This window comes from Anarrhichthys ocellatus, unplaced genomic scaffold, assembly GCF_004355925.1.
Source record: "Anarrhichthys ocellatus isolate YVR2014 unplaced genomic scaffold, GSC_Weel_1.0 scaffold24, whole genome shotgun sequence".
NCBI lineage: Eukaryota > Metazoa > Chordata > Actinopteri > Perciformes > Anarhichadidae > Anarrhichthys > Anarrhichthys ocellatus.
Genome location: NW_022280054.1, coordinates 4,402,923 through 4,422,478, shown reverse-complemented (window position 1 = coordinate 4,422,478; position 19,556 = coordinate 4,402,923). Strand labels below are relative to the sequence as shown.

Sequence of the window (19,556 nt, the reverse complement as noted above, 5' to 3'; positions counted from 1 at the left end):
ATGCTCAATAGAATTTCACATTTCATTAACATTTTGTAAAAGACGTGGTTCAGTTGGAACCTGTTTTTAAGAAGATATGAAAGGAAATTTCATTTACATGCAGATACTGTAGAAGCTGCCTCAGCAGTCAAAACCACACAAATGAGCAGAAAAAAAGAATTAAATGGCTATTTGATGGCCACATGTCATATTCTTTAAACTAAATTTGCACACTCCATCCTCTTCATTTTATACACTGTAAGCGCTTTTCATTTTTAAACATATATTTTACTTATTTTTATTGTAAGTTTCTACATATTTAAGATGGTTAACAAGCAGTCTTGTGACTGCAATGCTCCAAAAAAAACCCTACTTGTCAATAAACCTGATTTTGATTTACGCCAGTGTTAATAACAAATATTGATTATAGTCACATTAGACAAAATTAAAATATACAAATCTGGCCTATAAGAGCACAACCATGTGAAACAGGACATCAGTTGATACAGCGCTTTAACTTATTTGTTCGACTGGTTTCTGTGCTGGTTCAGGAGGAAGTTAATGCAGCTAGAAGCAATATATTAAGATGCAAATGTTGGCTTTGTTCTTCAACAAAAGATTTGGATTTTTGCCTGTAGAATCCATTGGTCTCTACTTGCATCACACGTCCTGATTCATCTGACCACACACACACACGCACACACACACACACACACACACACCAGTGAGTCTGTCTGGAAATGGGAGAGACAGAGAGGAGGTCTGGGAATGCTGAAGGGGGGAGAGCCGAGAGAGAGGAGAGGTGGAAAGTTGCAACTTCAGGGCAATATAGACCACATGCTGTGGGAAGGAATGCACGTGTCTTTGTCGGAGAGTGAAAGAGCAAATGAAAAGAGGAGGAGGAGGAAAGAAGCGAGGAGGGAGGGATCTAGGCTAAGTTCTGCAGCGTGGCTCTGTGTCTGAATGAAAGAAGCCCTCTCTCCCACTCTCTCCTGCAGTCCCTATGTATACGGCTCATGTCTGCTGCAGCAAGTGAGCACATGTCCAGAGCAAACACAGCCAGACTCTCTAAGTGACTTCAAGCTGGAAGTAAATATTTTTGCAGAAACTTCGGCTGAAGGGGCAACTGAAATTTTTTTTCGCTGCTGGAATACTTCTAAGCAATGTGACTGCTTTTCTGAGCATTCATAAAATTACTTTTTAGAAATTACCATGTGATGGACGTTGGAAGACTTGGACACTCTTTCAAGAAATTGTGTTGTGATCCACAGGTATGCCAATACTACTACAGTAACAAGGACTCTCTCCACGTCATCAGGACTTTGGGACATTGGTTCTGCCAACCTCAACACACCACCCGGACAGCTGCACTGCAGATCTTCTAACCATCAAAAGAATTCTCTGGACCTGCTAGACCTTACTTAAACCTTATTTACACACATCTCGAGGGCAGCTTGCCAAAAAAGCTTGATGTCTGGGTTTTGAGCGCTTTGCCTGTCTCTGGCCAACTTGCAGGCAGGTGTGATGCTGAGTCAGTGTGTTTGATACACACATTCACACGCTTTGTCTGAAACAGCAGAGATCATGCCAGACATCCAATACTCCAAACTTTAAGAAAAGCTAACTTTGAGTCTCACACCTGTGCTTGACAGATGTTGATGGAGATGTCCCATTTGCATTGTCCAACAACAAGGCTTCCCTCTTCTCACACATTACAGTGACACATCACATCCAAGCTGCTTTGAGCCGATATCCTGAACTGACAGACAGCATTATTCACATCATGACCCTACAGACCTTTAACTTGCAGCACGTCCTTGTCCCTCACCTCCTTCTCCTTGTCCTGCTGCTGCTCCTCCAGGCCTGGCGGGGGTGCTGTCACCCCCAGTGTTTGGACTACAAGCCTCCGTTTGAGCCGCGGCAGCCACTGGCTTTCTGTAAGGACTATTCAAAGTTTGGATGCTGTGATCTGGAAAAAGATGATGAGATATCAGTCAAGTTCTACACCATCATGGACAACTTTGACCATTCAGGTTATATGGCGTGCGCCCATTACATACGCAGCATCCTCTGCCAGGTAAGCGAAACATTCAATTATTTCAAAAATAATTATCATATGTGATTATGTGTCCATCCTCTCCTCTTCCTGGGCATCCAGATGTTCAAGGGAGGGATATTATTTGTTATTAATTGCATTTGAGTATGTGACTGAATCCATGCCTTTGTACTGGAAACATACACCATGTCTCTAAAGTCATTTTCACAGTGTAATCCACATTAATCCAGCAATGTGCAGTGACTATATCAGTCCCACATTTTGTGAATCTAAATATAATTCTAAGAATGCGGATGTTTGCAGTCCCATCTCGTGAAACCGGGTGTTGGTGTCCAAGGTATTACACCACAATGTCCTGAAGAATAGCACAGTGTGCATTTTTGAGCAGTTTGTTTCAATTAGTTTATTCCTCTGGTTTGGTTACAATGATGTCATTTACATTTCAGTGGGAAGCAAATAACCACACAAAGCCCGTCTGAAAACACACTCTGAAGGAAACTGATGTGTGGTTCATCAGTAAGAATCCGATCTCAGCGATGTACCGACTTAACATCTGGTTTATTGGCTACATGGGAAGGGTGACATCTGTAAACCGGCACTTACTCGTGCTTGGAGAGCTTGACCGCAGTCTTAACTATTGTTCATTTTAATGGGTTTGCTTGTAATTGCGCTGTGGGAACCTAAACAAGCCAAATAATATAGTGCAATAAAGCAGCCTTTTCAACTCTGGTTTAGAATAAAGAACATGAACTCAGCATTTGATTTCAACATTACAACTAAACACAGAAGAAATTATTTTTAGCCAAAACACAGTGCCAGATATGCGATAAGAAAATGTTGCACTACACAAAAGGATGGACATGAAATTGTTAAACAACGACCTGAAAGAACTCACTGGCTTACAATTTCACATGTGGGCAATGTATGCAGTAAATCCACAAAGAGCTACAGTATATGCTTCATCCCTTCCAGATTCCCAGAAAACCTTTTTTAGTATTTTCTCTCACACGAGAGGCAGACAGAGACATAAGTTAGAGGAACTCCAGACTCCAGAAGCAGAATGACAGCACAATTTAGCAACACATTTACTCTTTGGAAATCCCACTAATTACGTGTTATAGGTTTAACTACATGATCAGAAGATCTGGAAGAATTTGAATGTTTTTGGCTTCTAAAATCAAGCATATCCAGTCTTTCTGTTTTACCCTAAGTTGTGGTTTGGAGACTGAAATATCCTTAATTCTATAGAAATATCAATTATGAATGCACATTCTGTGCAAGGAAACCACTCTGAATTAGTTAAAAAAAGTTAGTTTCTTAGCATAACAACACAAAAACGTCTTACTTTTAGAGTGCTTGCATTCCTTTTAAAAGCAATCACTCGTACTTTAGCCAAACAAAACTTTCTTCAGTTAAGTGTTACAGTGATCATTGTACCAGTGAAGCAGAAGAATCACAATACTGCAAATCCCTCCGAGTGGGATTGTGGTCTTTGTTAAGATGTGGGAATGTGATCTAAATTAAATCAGTATTTCCATATCAGCAACACTATACTTTCATTTATTTTCTGAGCTCGCTAATCTTAGACAGACCCACCTCTCCTTCACTGGCAGAATGAGCCTTGAAGCCAATCCCACATACTGATTGCATAATTAGGTGCTGACTTTGCAGACACTAACTCCGTGCAGATGGTGTTTGCACATTGAATGATAGATGCAGTGCAAATTTGTCCTGGCCCGTATACCTCAGATAAAAGTTTCATTTTCAGTCTGTTTATAACACTATTATCTGTGATATCCATGCCAAAACAAACTTAACTTACTAAAAACTTAACTGCAAGTCTTCCTGGCAGTTTTACATCATATGCTATGTTGAGACAGTGACAGAACTCCTAAAATATAGGTTTCTACCGTTGTGATAATTATAGGCCACTGTGGTTGTTTCCAAGCAATACAGACTGTGTGTAACGGCAGCACTGCAGCTCACGTACGACTTCCCACAGTGAGTCTAGTTTGAGTACGATATAGCAACCGGAACAATGTAAATATGTAAAGCTGAGGGAGAGGTTCCTTACAACATTTAGTAACAAGGCATACAGTTTACTAATTTCTTAAATGATCGCAATCATCTCAAAGGTAGTCACAAGTATTTGGGTACCAAACTTTTTCCATATTTTACGATTTCAGTCTTATAATATATTACAGTAAAAAAGTATTATATATATTATAATAAAGTGCACTGTAGCAATGAGCTGTGTGGCTGCTCTTTCTTTGAACTGTGATTGTTTATATTTTCATAAACACTTTTGTTTAGATTTTCAAAGCCTTCTTTGCAGCCCCACTCAGACTCACTTTGTGTTGTTTGAGGTAAAAGATGGTCTGGAGGTGGTCAAATGACCCCACTGCCAAGGTCCTTATCCTGGGTAAACTCACCACACTGAGGCCCTCTGTTCCAGCTGCACAGCAGGAGCTTCGTGGCACAGATATCAATGAGACAGTGAAGAGACAGACCGACATGCAGATAGACAAGTGGAGCGAGAGAGACAGATAAAAGGGGAAATGACTGTGTGTGTGTGTGTGTGTGTGTGTGTGTGTGTGTGTGTGTGTGTGTGTGTGTGTGTGTGTGTGTGTGTGTGTGTGTCAGGGAGACAAGAGGGAGATTGTCATCATCCCAGAGTCCAAACAATGACCAAACAAACAACCATTTCCTCCTCTGGCCAGGGGTACAGGATATATCAAGTTCCTGCAAGAGAGGGGCAGAGAGAGAAAAGGAGGGAAAGCAAGAAAGAGAGGCAGAGATAAAAGCAGGGAAGATAAAGATAGAGTGAGGCATAGATGAAACAGAAAAACAGGCAGAGAAAACGGAGATCAATAAACTTCAAAACGGCAGAGAGAAGTTTAACAGTGAAATTGTATAGTGATGTATTAGAATTACGTGTTGTGGTGTGTGTGTGTGTGTGGGTGTTATAACTGTATTTTAGGAGTAAATTCAATATTTAAAATTGAATAAAATAACAAATCCTGAGGCCAATTGAAGACATATAGTGAGCACGTAGCGGAACAACAGAACACTGACTTAATTGTTTCCCCTGTTGCATTTTTAATATGCACCCTTGCAGTGTGTGCAAGTTTTAGGCTGTTCTCTCGGCCGGTGTAGCTTGCTGTGACAGCAGCAAAAAATTGCAGATGTTCAAGTTTCCAAACAGGGTGTGAATGCACCATACCACAACAAATCTCAATCACACTGACACGCGGCATCCGACAATCATTTTTTTTACTTTTCCTTCCCGATGATCACAACGACTGAGGCATCTGAGCATTCAAATCCAGTAACTGACTCCAGTTGGGTCAGTCCTAGTTTAAAAGGAAAGTTGAGGATAAGTTACTTGTCTCTTAATTTTTCTCTTTATCTCAATCCCCCTATCCGGGGGTCCATTCTAGGTCCAGGTTCAACCATTTACCAGCCATCTGTCTTCTCCCCCCTAAATATAATATAACACCACCGTGTGGACGTTTCCTTGCAGTATGTGGAGTGAGGAAGGCAAAGTGAAAGAAAGACTTATTTTCTTCTCAAGTTTGAATTTCTGTTTATTCTGAACTGTGCTCGTAAACACAAATTATAGTAGTTTGAAGTGGCTGCATTGTTAGGGAACAGCTGTTAGTACTTATACATGCATTTATCCTACCCTGTGATATAAGACTGTCTCAGAACAATGGCTGGTTTTTCAATGTCAGTGTGTCGAACAGTAGAGACACTGTTGACCAATGTATCCATAACGTATTGAGCTACTCTGTACTGCACCTTTTATCTTTATATGTCTCACATTTTCCTGAATATAAATACGACCAGACATCTTTATGTTAAACATTTGCATGACTCTTGCTTCTTTACTATACAGTGTCTTACTGTATGATAAAGAAGATATATCAAAGTGTAGGAAGTTATAAATTCAGTCAGTAAATCTAGCTTCCATCTGCTCCACATCCCAGTTTGGCCCAAAAACTGCTTTCATTAACAGAATCAGCAGCTCAGACTAAATACAGCTTTTATTTTGCCCTGCAACGCCGGTTCTCCCAGGAAGGCTATGATCTCGGCCCAGCAATGTACTTTCATGTTATTTAACAAAGATTCTCTGTTAAGCTTCTCTTTGTCTCTTTTTTGGTCAATAAGGATTTATTTATTATATTTAGGGGTTCCATTGAGGTGAAACAGCAGCTGAAGTTGCTTGAGGACAAAGTTAAACACAAGCAGAAACATGAATGCTTAACCAAAGGGATTAAACAATGCCACATCAAAATATGTTCAGTTAATTAATCCAAGGAGCCCACACACAAGAGTCCTGTGGTTACTCTCTCAACATTGTTTCGTTGGGATGATATGAGAAGATCAAACCTCAGGAGTGGACAGAAATTTGATCTGTTATCCAGTATATTATCATGAAGTAATTATTATGGGGCCTTATAAATAATCACTTGCACAATACAAATTTTGGAAATCAGGTCTGTACACAGAAATGGAGGGATTCGGAATCGGAATAATTAAAGAATTGAATAATATGATATACTATTATTGTCCCCCAAAGTAAATTTGTCTTGGACTCAAATGCTGCACACATGATATGATACATGACATATTGTCTTAACATATAACTGCCTCCATAGTGGTAATAATAGAGAAACATAACAACATGTACTAAAGCACATCACAGCCACATGTCACACACAGAAATGTGTAATGAACTTAAAGCACATACGTACACACTCAGTCCCACGAGTACGCACTCAGTCCTTTTCCTACTCTCAAATATATCACTATTTAATAATGTGTCATATGGGGATTTTTGAGCTTGACAAGCACTAAGAAATAAAAGTTTCAATTATTTATAAGCAGTAGATCCAGGTACAAGCACACACACAGAGTGTACACATAAAGTTTGTTTCTTGTGTGTGTGTGTATTTTAGTTTTCATTTGTGCACTTTCTGTTGCAGCTGTGTGATTGTGTATGTTTCCCAGATTTCTTAGAAACATGTTTGTTATAGTTACAGCAGATTATTGGAAAACAGATTATCAACACGTGGTTGTGAAAAGAAAAACAGAAGAAGAAACACAACTTTTGTCCACAGTAACATAATCTTAAAAATGTTTTGGAGACTAAATCCTCCACCTACAAAGTTGTTTCGAACAACAACAGCAGTAATGTGAAGTAAAGTACAGGCTAAGCGACTGTGAAACAAAGCAACAGAAACTTTCCATCTTTGGGAAATAAGAGACAACAGCCCATTTGCTTTCAAGGCGTACCAGGGCTATGCAGACTGTTAATAAGAGTTTGCCTAAGTTCTTCTGATGTGTGCTGAATTATTTAAACTTTTTGCATCCAGTTACTTTTTTTTTCTCTAAATGCCAAAATGTTCTTTGGAAAAGTGAACTCATCTCTGAGCAGTAGGCACACAACACATGACAGATACTGCACTTAATCGGAAGTGTTGGATCAGTTGACCATCTAGTCAGTTGGTTGTGTTTATTTGTGTTCTTTTACGAGTGATGCGTTGCTTTTTGTGCCTTGGTTCTCATTTTCCTGGTGATGATCCGGCACTGAGTGAAAGAGCACCAGTCAACCACACCATGGTTTGGTTGTTGTGCCTGCCTGTGCCTGCAGCTCACCATTCTGGGTGTGGACAGTGTGGTTGTGACTTAATAACTGACTGGACCTTCTTGGGATCCATTTATACCAGGCTGCACTCTCAGACAGCCTCTATATAACCCAGGCTTGACCAGTCATAGTGAGGCGGTAAGGAGCTGCAGTGGAATAAGTGCACTCATCGTGTATTTATGTGATCCATACATGTCCTTAACTTTACCTCTGAGATGAACACATCGGCTTAAAGAAGGCTTAATACGTATATACACTGATGGAGATCTCCGTGAAGCAGAAATATAAATCTACACACAATGACGATGGCTTCTTTGTAACTTTAATCGTGAGTGAAGTTTCTTCTGTTGTTAAATCATCTTTCCTTTTGCAGGAGTGCTCTCCATACGCCGCCCACCTGTACGATGCTGAAGATGCAAACACACCCATGCGCATGCTGCCTGGACTGTGCGGTGATTACTGCTTCGACTACTGGCAGCAGTGTCGGTACACGCTCAGCCTCCTCTTGGAGGACTCGGGGAACCCGCAGCAGTTTGCAAACCTGACTGCAACTTTAGAAGAAGATCGCAGAAGGTTCTGCAATTTTCTGGAACTGAAGGACAAACAGTACTGCTATCCTAATGTATTGACCAATTCAGGTATGGTGTACACATGTGGGACAGATGTTTATGCTCAGCAGCTGGCACGGACACCCATTGAATTAAACTTATTTTATCACTTCTACTTACGTAAATAGCCAACATGAACAAACAGGTTGTCATAGACTGCCAAAGATGAATGTCTTAATTCTCGATGGCAAGAACCTGAACTTGCGCTAACAATCTAGTTATGATTTAGGAGGAGACATTGCCACTCCTTACTAGTCTGAACATAAGGTTGACTGTATGGAAAAAAAACATGATTTTTAAGACATAATGTCAAAAACAGATCCGTGATTGAAACATTTGATTATGACATGTATATCAATTGAAAGTCCAAGGTGGAGAAAATAGTGTTGTAGTAGGTTGTACTTGCTGATGCTAATCTTAAGAAACCTAGAGAAAGGAAGCTGTACTAATTGAGTCTCAGACACACGTAAACTTGAACACAAATCCTCAACCCATTCTCTGTTTTTGTGTGCTTATGATGATTAATTAATCATATATGTTGGCTGCTGTCTTCTTTTCTCATCTCCTGTATCCTCTTTTCTGTCCCCAGAGCTAAACTCTAAACTGGGCTTGGTACGTGAGGATCCCAAAGGATGTCTGGAGCTGTGCTTGCAGGAGGTGGCCAACGGGCTCCGTAACCCAGTGGCCATGATCCACGCAAATGACGGGACTCATCGATTCTTTGTGGCAGAGCAGCTGGGTTATGTATGGGTCTATCTGGCCAACGGCTCCAGGATCGACCGTCCTTTCCTCAACCTCACCCGAGCCGTCCTCACATCGCCGTGGTCTGGAGACGAGAGGGGGTTCCTCTGCATAGCCCTACACCCAAGGTTCACACTTTCGTTATTATGTAGAGACGTTGAAACTAAATATTTGCATGATTCTCAATGGAAAAGGTCACTGTGCCCATGTGTGAAGTGTTCTTCTGCTTCTTTCCTGTGCATAGGATCACCACGGTCAGAAAAGCCTATGTGTACTACTCTGTGTCTGTCAAGAAGGAGGAGAGGATACGTATCAGCGAGTTCGCACTGCTAACACATGATGACAACCAACTAGACCACTCCTCTGAGAGGTGATGAGAGAAGTTCACACTCAGAGAAACACAAGTGGAAACAAAGAGACCTATGCCTCCGCATGAATGTATAAATAGAAGTGGATACAGCTTAAGAGGCGGTGCCCCGGTCATTCCTATGAAAGTTGCTCAGTGACGCATGAATCAAAGAAAGTTCGACTTTTGAGTACAGAATTCACAGGAAATTACCCTCATCCTCTGGCGATACGCATGATGGGGCTCATAGAGCAAGTACTGGTACCTTTAACCCCGCCTCTCAGCCTCGTTTTCAGGCTCATTCAGATAAACGGAGGAAGGAAAATAACTCTGGATTTGGATATTAATGCATTTACAACTTTTAGGACATAATGAGTTAAATAAGGGCCATTCATGTGTTCGTAGTTGACACTTGATTTACCTTAAAACTAAAACTTAGGGATAAAAAATTATCTGTGAGTTAAAAAAGACTCTCTCAATATACGTAAGTCTGTGGGAAAAAGTCTTTTTTGGTCCCCATGGCTTCACATGACGGACCCTGAAGTTGTAATTCCACCCTTCACTCAAATGATAAGGTGATGACATATTGGACGGACTTGTATGTAAACTACAACTTGACTGTTTGGTGGAGACATACAATTGCAAGGTGGTAATTCTACTTAAGATAATATGTGTCAATAAACGTTTAGATGCAATGGAATATCTTTAAGTTCTGGTTCTTATGTACTTCTTGGTTTAGGACCATTCTTGAGGTGGTAGAGCCGGCATCCAATCACAATGGAGGACAGCTTCTATTTGGCCATGACGGGTACTTGTACATCTTCATTGGTGATGGTGGCCGAGCGGGGGACCCATTTGGAAAGTTTGGCAACTCACAGAACAAGTAAGTACAATTTAACAAATTAAGGTGCTTGATTATGACTTTAGTATTTTTCCAACACCTCACATTATATTCCTCACGTAGCAGTGTTGTTGTAACAAAATACATTTTCAGGTTACAGCAGCAAACCTGAGAACGAGCTGCACATGTACGACTTGAGCTCAGGAAAAGTTTGACCGGTAATTGTTTGGACAAACAATTCTCCGAGCAAAAGCTTCCGTCTTGTCTGTAATTTAAAATTATAAACGAAAGTAACATAGATCCTTATCATTTTGATTCCTCGGAGGTTGTTAAAATGTTGGCAGACACCTTGACGTTGTTAGATGTTGGCTACATATAAACATGTATTAAAAAATACCTAAAGTCTGGTTAGAACCAGCCAGTTCTGCCAAAAAGGAGTTCCAAATCATTAAATTCCAGTTAAATTTAATGAAAAGGATCCAAATTATGGAGAAGATAGACATCAGAACTGTGCAGACTCTCAAATTGCTCTGTTGAACTATAAATTATAGTTTTTTTTATAGTCTTATAGTCTATAAACTTTTTGAAGGCAGGTTATCTTCCTCTCATGAAAATTCCCGTAAACTGAGGATCTTGCTGGGCTGGGAACCTGCTCACATAATGACAATTATACGGTACAAATGAGTCATTTGTGTTCAAAAGTTATCATTAAAAAAGTATCCTTGATACATGCCAGGCAATTAGGATTGCAATAAATAAGTTATTTTACATTCTAGAGGGTTTATTGTGAATATCTCAATTATGTTTCATTAAAATGAGGAGTGCTGAAGACCTTTGGAAGGGAATGTGTAATTGCATTAACAGGGCCGAATGTAAGCATGTCACCAAAGAGAGTGGAGTAAAATAGTTAAAACGGGCCCCAGGGAACGCTATTTAAACGGGTCCTATTGCACGCTGGTTGCTTGTTATGAAGCACACGCTCATACACACACACACACACACACACACACACACACGTACGCACACACACCCATACACACACACACGCACACACACACGCACACACACACACCATCATGCGTTTATATATTTGACTAAAAATGTGTTGGATTATACTGTCAAATGAGTTACTTAGGGAGAGTAGACTAGAGAATGCTTTCAGGATTAGCTACCATACATATTGTCACATGATCAATTAGAGAGTTGACAACATCAATATATATATTACCCAGCAATCATCATTGCATAGCTGTATATGACAAAAATATGAAAGAAAATAAAGAAATATTTGTACAATTTATGTAGATTCAGCATATCATTTTGTTATAGATTGCCACTGTCTTTACAAAAAATAACAACTATGGTGGAGATAGTTGAGTGCTTTTTCTTTAAAAACAGGCATATTTCTTAGGCACCAATGTTAGTCAACTGCAAAGGCCTGTTCTCTGCTCATTACATTGTTGAAGGCCTTGCTCGCTATAAGCCCTTGACCAAGAATCACAGCAGCAGCAGAGGGAAAGAACTATCCGGAGACCAGGAGGGATAGAAGGAGCCATTAATAGACTGCATATTTGGAGTCATGGTGGACTGAATGTATCACTTCATATTGTATGTCCATTCTTCTTTTCGGGATTTTAGTGATGAAAAATTTAAAAAAAATATTAACCACATCAGCATCTGGTGGCAGTCCACAGATGTCAGTGTGAGTTGGAGCATGGTGTGTTTATGCCGAGAGCAGTTTACATATAGTTTATAAAAGGGGCTTTCATTAAAGGGACTCCCGGACATTATGTGTCTTTTACTGTGTTGGTAAACATTACTCTCCTCTCCAACCACATGACCTTTGCAGTATAATTAATTTAATTAACTTGATAGATAGGCTAGCTGTATCTTAAGGCAATATGTGTTTGTGTCTGTATTTTCACGTATGTGGACATACTGTATATGTGGAAGCTATTATGTGTGGGGCTTTTTCCCTGTAGTGAAGGTTTGCCCTTCATTCAGCTGTGAGCTACAACTGTCATTCTTTATTCTCATTTGATCAACTCTTAGCGGCTTAAATGTTAATTACAGCCGACGGACAACAAGGTAGGAAGGGCTATTACTGCTCATTTGCAGTATTCACATCGGAAAATAATCCAAAAGTGCCATGCATATAGTAGTTACACTGTATACTCGTGAGCTGACAAATACTACATTATTATCAGCATTCTATCAGAAGCAGGTTAATGACATAGTTTACGAAACAGTAAGCAAGGTTTATTTGAGACACTGACAGCTTTTCTCCCGACATTTATAGTTTAGCCGCTTAGCTGTTTCTGAGGGGTTTTGTTGACAGGTTGTATTAACTGTAATGAGGGAGGATGCAGCCTGCCAAGTCTAATATTGACTCTACAAATTGCACCACCACACACTGGTATGTGGAGGAGCGAGAGAGAGAGAGAGATAGAGAGAGGAGGGATTGGAATGAGTAATCTGGGCTATAAGGAGAGAGCGACCAGGGCATAGGGAGGAGAAAGGTGCAGAGGGAATGAGAGGGGAAGAGGGAAACAAAAAGATGGAGAGAGGGATAGATTTGAAGGACACTAACCACTGACAGGATGTTGGATGGAGAGGAAGACATGGGTATAAGGAAGAAAGAAGATGGGAAAGATAAATGAAAAATAAAAGATCAAAGTTCAATGCAGAGGAAGATGAGGTTTTTTGAAACAAGTAGAAAAATAGTTTGATGGGACAGCCTAAGATCAAAGGTGAAAAAATAAAAAGTTTCAGGTCAACTTCTTTTAGTATCCACCTTAAAGGAGCACTCAATCAGCCGCTCGGTCCCCTCGGTCTTGAAGCCTCTCTGACTCTTTCTGCCTCTCTCATCTACTCTCTCATCTACTGTCTGATAGGTCAACACTCCTTGGCAAGGTGCTGCGTGTTGACATTGATAACAATGACGATGGCTTCCCGTACAGCATCCCCTCAGACAACCCATTCCTGAGGGAGAAGGAGGCTCGACCTGGTAAATCCCTTAAACTGTTACCTCTGGAATAAGGCAATTATATCGGGTCACTTTTAAGATGAAGTGAACATTTAAGAAGAATGTCACAATTGTAAACATCAAAGTTACTGTGAGGAACTCCATGGTTGTAAAAAAGTCTCAATTGAATTAATAACGATGCCTCTATATGACCTACGTGAGTAAAGAAGACCATCAGCATGAAGATTGGCTATTTCTATATAGTTATTCTTAACACTTATTTGTGTCAACATGTAAATGTCTTTTCTTCTTTCTGTACAGAGATTTACGCCTACGGAGTTCGAAACATGTGGCGTTGCTCCATTGACCGAGGTGACCCCGCGACAGGCCGCGGCGGAGGCAGGATGTTTTGTGGTGACGTAGGCCAGAACAAATATGAGGAAGTGGACCTCATTGTTAAAGGTGTGATGATTGTAGTTTGATGCCACGTTTTACTTTAGAGAGAGATTTAAGGTGATTGGGAGCTGATTATGTAGAAACATCTAAATCACAGCCAAACAGATTTCTGTGAGTCTAGCAGTTATTTTAGAGTATATTTACTGCATTGCGAAAAAATTCAATTTAGATAAAATGGTACAATAACTCTTTCACTGAGAAGTTGCTCTAACTTTGTCAATATATGTTTAAAGGAGGCAACTATGGATGGCGGGCCAAAGAAGGCTTCAGCTGCTACGATCGCAAACTCTGTCACAACTCCTCGCTCGGTGAGGACACTTTCTACGCTGCTGAAGCTCACTTTATTTACTTTCACTTTTTACAATTGACACTAGCCTACTGAGAATGATTACATGTTTTCTTTGAGTATATGTATTGTCACTGTTAAAAGCTGCGAGGGCCCATTTTAGCCAAATATTTTTTAAGTTTGTGGGCTTGAGTGACTTTCCATATACACTATATTTATCCTTGGTCCTTTTCAGTGTGCAGAATGTCGCTATAGTTGTTATGATGATAAACCGATGTGTTGTTCTATGTCTCTGTCTAGATGACATCTTGCCTATCTTTGCTTACCCCCACAAGCTGGGCAAATCAGTGACAGGAGGATACATTTACAGAGGCTGTCAGATGCCCAACCTCAATGGACTCTACATCTTTGGGGATTTCATGAGTGGGTTAGTGATTCTGCGTTATTATTTAGCCGGACATTTTGTACATTTTTAGAGAAGCCACTGCAACATTAATCATTACAGTAAGTGTGGCTGGAGAAACCCAAACACTTTCAATAAAAGCTGCACTTTTATATTGTGCTATTTGTGTTTATGTGCTGTTGTTTCTGTTTAGGCGTCTGATGTCTCTGAAGGAGAATGTCACTTCAGGTGAATGGCAGTACAATGAGATCTGCATGGGAAGAGACCAGACCTGCAGATTCCCCAAACTCATCAACAGTTACTTTAAATACATCATCTCTTTTGCTGAGGATGAAGCTGGTGAGAACCTAACAACATGCAAACAAACAGTCATTGTGAACTACACATGTCTAAACGTTATGTAAAGTTGAATGATATGGTTAGTTAAGGGGTTTGTTTCCTTATTAAAGTGTAATTTCTTGACTTGTGGAATTGTTGACAATATTAAATTACATCCAAAAGCACCCAGTACAGGGGTCAGTTTGACCTTCAATCTGGTTTGAATTAAACAGACTGCTGATTTACGAGGGAGTGTTGCACACTCTTCCCTTCCTCTGAAAGTGACTGGGGGAGGAAGTTGAACAGTTCAAGTAAAGTCCAAATCCTATTTCTTGCCGTAACACTAATTTTGAGTTTGTTATGTGGTTTATTTCCTCTTTCTTTACTTTCTATATCCTTTATTTTGACATTTTCTCCCTCTTTCTCCCTCTTTCTCTCATCCACACTATTTGTAAATACCCCCGTCCCTCCTTTCTTTCTCCCTGCTGTCCACCATCTTTTTACCTTCCCTCTCTTTCTTTCTTGCTGTCTCTGTCTGCTTGACTCTCTATCTTCCTTTCTTCTTTCCATCTTTCCAGGAGAACTGTATTTCTTAGCCACCGGAGCCCCGAGTGCCACAGCAAGAGCAGGAGTCGTCTACAAAATAGTGGACCCTTCCAGGTAGCTAACCGTTACAAAACATCACTGCAGCAACACATACACTTTCATCATACCTAAAGGGGTGTGTGGTGTCGAGGTTTTTAGTTTCTCTCATTTTTCTTGCCAGCTGTGTGTCTCTAAGCTTTCTAAATTTGGTTATTAAAGAACTGTGACCAAGATTTGAAGTGAGCAGGACTTTTTGATTTTGAAAAAAGAGCTGCTGAAAGTATCAGCCCCACCACCTGTCTAGCTCTAGTTAAAGTATAATAGCGGATCTTAGAATACAGTAGAATTACTTCTACAGAAGCTACAGAACTAAAAAAGCATGTAATGGGTTGCTTATTGTTTCTCTCCTGACCACACAGACGAGCAGCACCAGGAAAGTGCAGCGTCAAGCCTTCACCTGTTAAGATTAAGGGAAAACTGATTCACTTCTACCCCAAAGAAGGTTAGCAAACCCTAAAATAATGTTTCTTTCATTTAAACATCCTGGTTACCTTCTGTTACACTCATGTTTGTGTTTTCTCATTTTATTTTGTTGTTCTTTATAATAACATTAGACTCTTGGCCACGTGCACTCTACCAAAAACCTTGTGAGAACGTTATCTGTTGAATGCAAAAAATAATAATGTCAATTAGTCTCATAATCTTGTCAATTTGCAACATTTAGTTAATACATATTTACATACGTATCAAAGTCTCTATGGGGTTACTGATCAAAATGTCTTTCTTGTTTGCAGAGTTTGTAATCAACAAGAAACCGACCACCACACCTGTACCCACGACAACCACAAGAACAACAACAAAAACACCACCAAGAAGAAAATCACCCATAATAATAATAAAGCCACCAATGCCAACAAGAAAAACATTAAGAAAAATGCCACAACCGTCCACAACAGCAACAGCAACAACAACAACAACAACAACAAGAAAAACAACATTACAGACAACAAGAAAAACAACAATGAGAAAAACTTCACCACCACCAACAACACCAACCTTAAAAGCAACAACAACAATAAAAACAACCTCAGCAACAACAATAAAACCGCCAACCATACCAACAACTGACCAGATGACCATGGCAACAACCCCCGCCACAACCTCACCCACTGGTAGGCCTACTGGTGCATCTGTTTACCAAGCCAGCTCCACTGATTATTCAACCACTAGATCCACTATTTACACAACCACTAAGTCAACTGTCACTACTAACATTAAAGCCAACAGTACACTAGTGCACACCTTGTTGCAGGGAGAAGCAAGCAGCATCAAAGCAAGTGGTTTCTTCCTTTGCGCTCTGTTTTTGCTTTACATTTTAACATGCTAATAGCTAAATTAACATTTGTGCAATTTACTTTCCTTGGATGATTAATAGAATTTTCCTCTTTGATGAAATCAAACCACTTTAAAATTAGAAAACTATAAATTACAGTTGCAAATAATTGCTGTAGGGTTTATATGAATTAAAAATATGAATATAAATAGTTTGGCAGCTAAGTCAAAGTTGGTTAACTGTAAATTACTGTAACTGTAATATACTCACTTCTGGCTATTAAAGCATTATGTATTCATACTTCCTTATTAGTTTCACTGCATAAGCAAGAACATGAACAGCAAAAACTACCAAAATCACAGCTTGTCTGTTAGAGATCAGGTATTTTGTGGCATAGTGAAAAAAGAAAAAGATGATTAAACAGATGCTAAAAAGCGAGGAGATAAATTAACTACAGTAAAAGTCAGGAGGGCCTATTTGGAAAAATGGGACGTTAATATATTTATTTTGAATTATTTATGATCTTTTCTTTGTGGCGCAAAAAATACTAACTCTTGATGATGTTTTATTGCTAATAATTATATTTACCACTTCTGAGAGTCCATAAATCAATATGCAGCCAATCAGGCTGTTCTCATCCACTGCTTGTCCTTATACATACTAAAAATGATGAACTGTAATTTGTATACAACCCGCATAACCGAGAGGATACGTTAACCCAATAGTAAATTCTTCGATCCGATTTACTTTTTTTGCTTATGCTTCTTATCAGTCTTTGCACTTTAAAGGGAAAAAAAACTATTTCTTTATTTCCTTAGTTTAGTATTTACTTTATTAAATGCTAATACAATTGCAGGTTGTTAGAAACTTGTATAAAGTACAGCAGTGTTCCAATGTCTCAACTTTTGCTTATGTTCTGCTTATTGACCGAAAGCAAATTAAAGACATGTTTGCCTTTGCGGAGGTAGAGGGTGAGAATAATGCTGCATTCACATGGAATCAGGTGGATGGGAAACCGAATATCATGTTAGTGGACGAGAGCAGGACAGTGAAATTAGGTGAGGTGTTGGTTTGTTTTTCCCGTGCTGTTTAGAGGGTGTTGTCTGTCTGCCGTCAACCTGATTCCATGTAAATGCAGCATGAGCCTTTCACACAGGTCAAACTCAGGTACAGGGAAATTAGCTGTTGTTGCGACTTTAATTCCTGCTTAAATGATATTCTTTGGCTGGTACAAGAGTCTAAAGCAGGATAAATGGTGCTTATTTATGTTTTGGGTATTACTTTAATTTAAATCGGGTAATCTGGCATTATTTATTTTGAATAAATGGTTCTGCATCAGCTTCAGTTTGGACATTCATCTTTGTGTGTCTGTGTTTATGTCTTTCCTTGCCTATCTTCAAGGATAACGTTGCTTTAAATGGCTTTAGTGAAATCACAGCTTTTTTAAATACGCGACCTCAAATGAGCAATTTAAAGGTTAGAGAGACATGTTTGGAAATGTGTTTATTCGCTTTCTTTCAGTTATACATGAGAAGATTGATACCCCTCAATCGGAAATGGCAAGTCTGGCTCTGTCCACGAATTCACACTTTATATCTCATTTGTTTACTTATAAAAAACTGTGTGGAAAATGTGTGAGAACAAATATTTGTGTTTTTTATCATAGTGGTATCAATCTACTCATCTGACACTCAACAAGAAAGCAAATAAGTGCATTTCCAAAAATGCCAAAATATTACTTTAAAGAAAAACTTCTTCAGCACATTGTTCAACTACATATAAAGAGAGTGATTCTGTCTCTCCATCAGGTTATCGCACAACCGTCATGACTGCAGCCTTCTCTAGGATTGCTCAAATCCCAATCACCACACTTCCAACCAGGAGACACTGGAGACCCTTTCAGTACACCCCTTTTACCACCTCCCAACCTTTGACCTCACCACCACCTCCTCGTTCTCCACACACAACATCCCTTAAACTACCCCAGACGGCTCAGACCTCTGCACGATACTCCGAGCATCCTGAAGCGTTGACCACTCCACGAGCGCCATATTGGAGCCAGAAACCCACGACATCAGGCTACAAGCCCCAGAGACCACCTATCAACACAACGCTGCCCAAATCACAGGAAGTCCGGCTGTGGCATGGAGAGAAGCTGGAAAGCGCCGGGGAGGGAAACCAAGTATATAAGAGGCCTCAAGGAAGAGGTCGCGGCCACAACAGAGGAAGAGGAGGAAGAAGGCTGCGGGTTGGCTCGGTGCGAGTGGTAAGCGTCGATGGTTTATCAGATAGAGGTAGAGTGGAGATATTTATCCGTGGTGAGTGGGGGACAGTGTGCGATGACCTTTTCAACAGCAAAGCAGGTACTGTAGTGTGTCGACAGCTTGGCTTCACAACGGCGTTGGCGGTGATGAAGAGGGCTGCGCTGGGGGAGGCAGACCGCAGCGTCAGGATCCTGTTGGATGATGTGGAGTGTGAGGGCGGGGAGAGATCACTGCTGGAGTGCAAGAGATCCAGGGTGGGGAAACACAACTGCTCACATAGGGAAGATGTAGGAGTGATCTGCGGATAGCGCGGAGTGAAAAGTAAAGGAAAGAAGAGAGGAGACAGTGGAAGGATAAATGGATGTATCACATACAGAAAGTGAAAGAATGAAAGATAGAACGAGAGAATTTGAAGAAGGCATAAAAGGTTGTTACATACTGCTGATTAATGTTTGTGACGTCAGTTTGCTGAAATTTCTATGAATTCTATTTTTCCATGTTTTCCAGTTTTCATATTGATGTTTCATTTGTCATTTCCCGCCTGCAGCCAAATGCAAAAAGAATTTCCATATATATATCACCTTAAATACATTCTGTTTTTGGGATTTATTTACACATTCCTGAGGAGCATAGATCTTGAGAGTTTCTCCAAACGTCACTCAGTCCACTGTTTTGGCAAATCTAAGCAAGCACAAAATACAATATAAGCCCCGCCCCCAGCTGCA

The 19,556-nt window shown here is 40.1% G+C and overlaps 1 protein-coding gene across 1 annotated transcript; it reads left to right on the top strand.

The window, feature by feature from the left end:
* Window positions 1-985: 985 nt before the first annotated feature.
* On the top strand, window positions 986-19,139 carry LOC116390890 (HHIP-like protein 1). The gene is made up of 14 exons (XM_031861015.1): window positions 986-2,056; window positions 8,059-8,323; window positions 8,883-9,162; window positions 9,279-9,404; window positions 10,120-10,263; window positions 13,116-13,228; window positions 13,508-13,648; window positions 13,876-13,950; window positions 14,229-14,355; window positions 14,525-14,670; window positions 15,228-15,309; window positions 15,654-15,736; window positions 16,029-16,406; window positions 18,376-19,139. Exons 1-14 carry the CDS (start codon window positions 1,763-1,765, stop codon window positions 19,137-19,139), a joined length of 3,018 nt encoding a protein of 1,005 aa, XP_031716875.1. The 5' UTR covers window positions 986-1,762.
* Window positions 19,140-19,556: the final 417 nt, after the last annotated feature.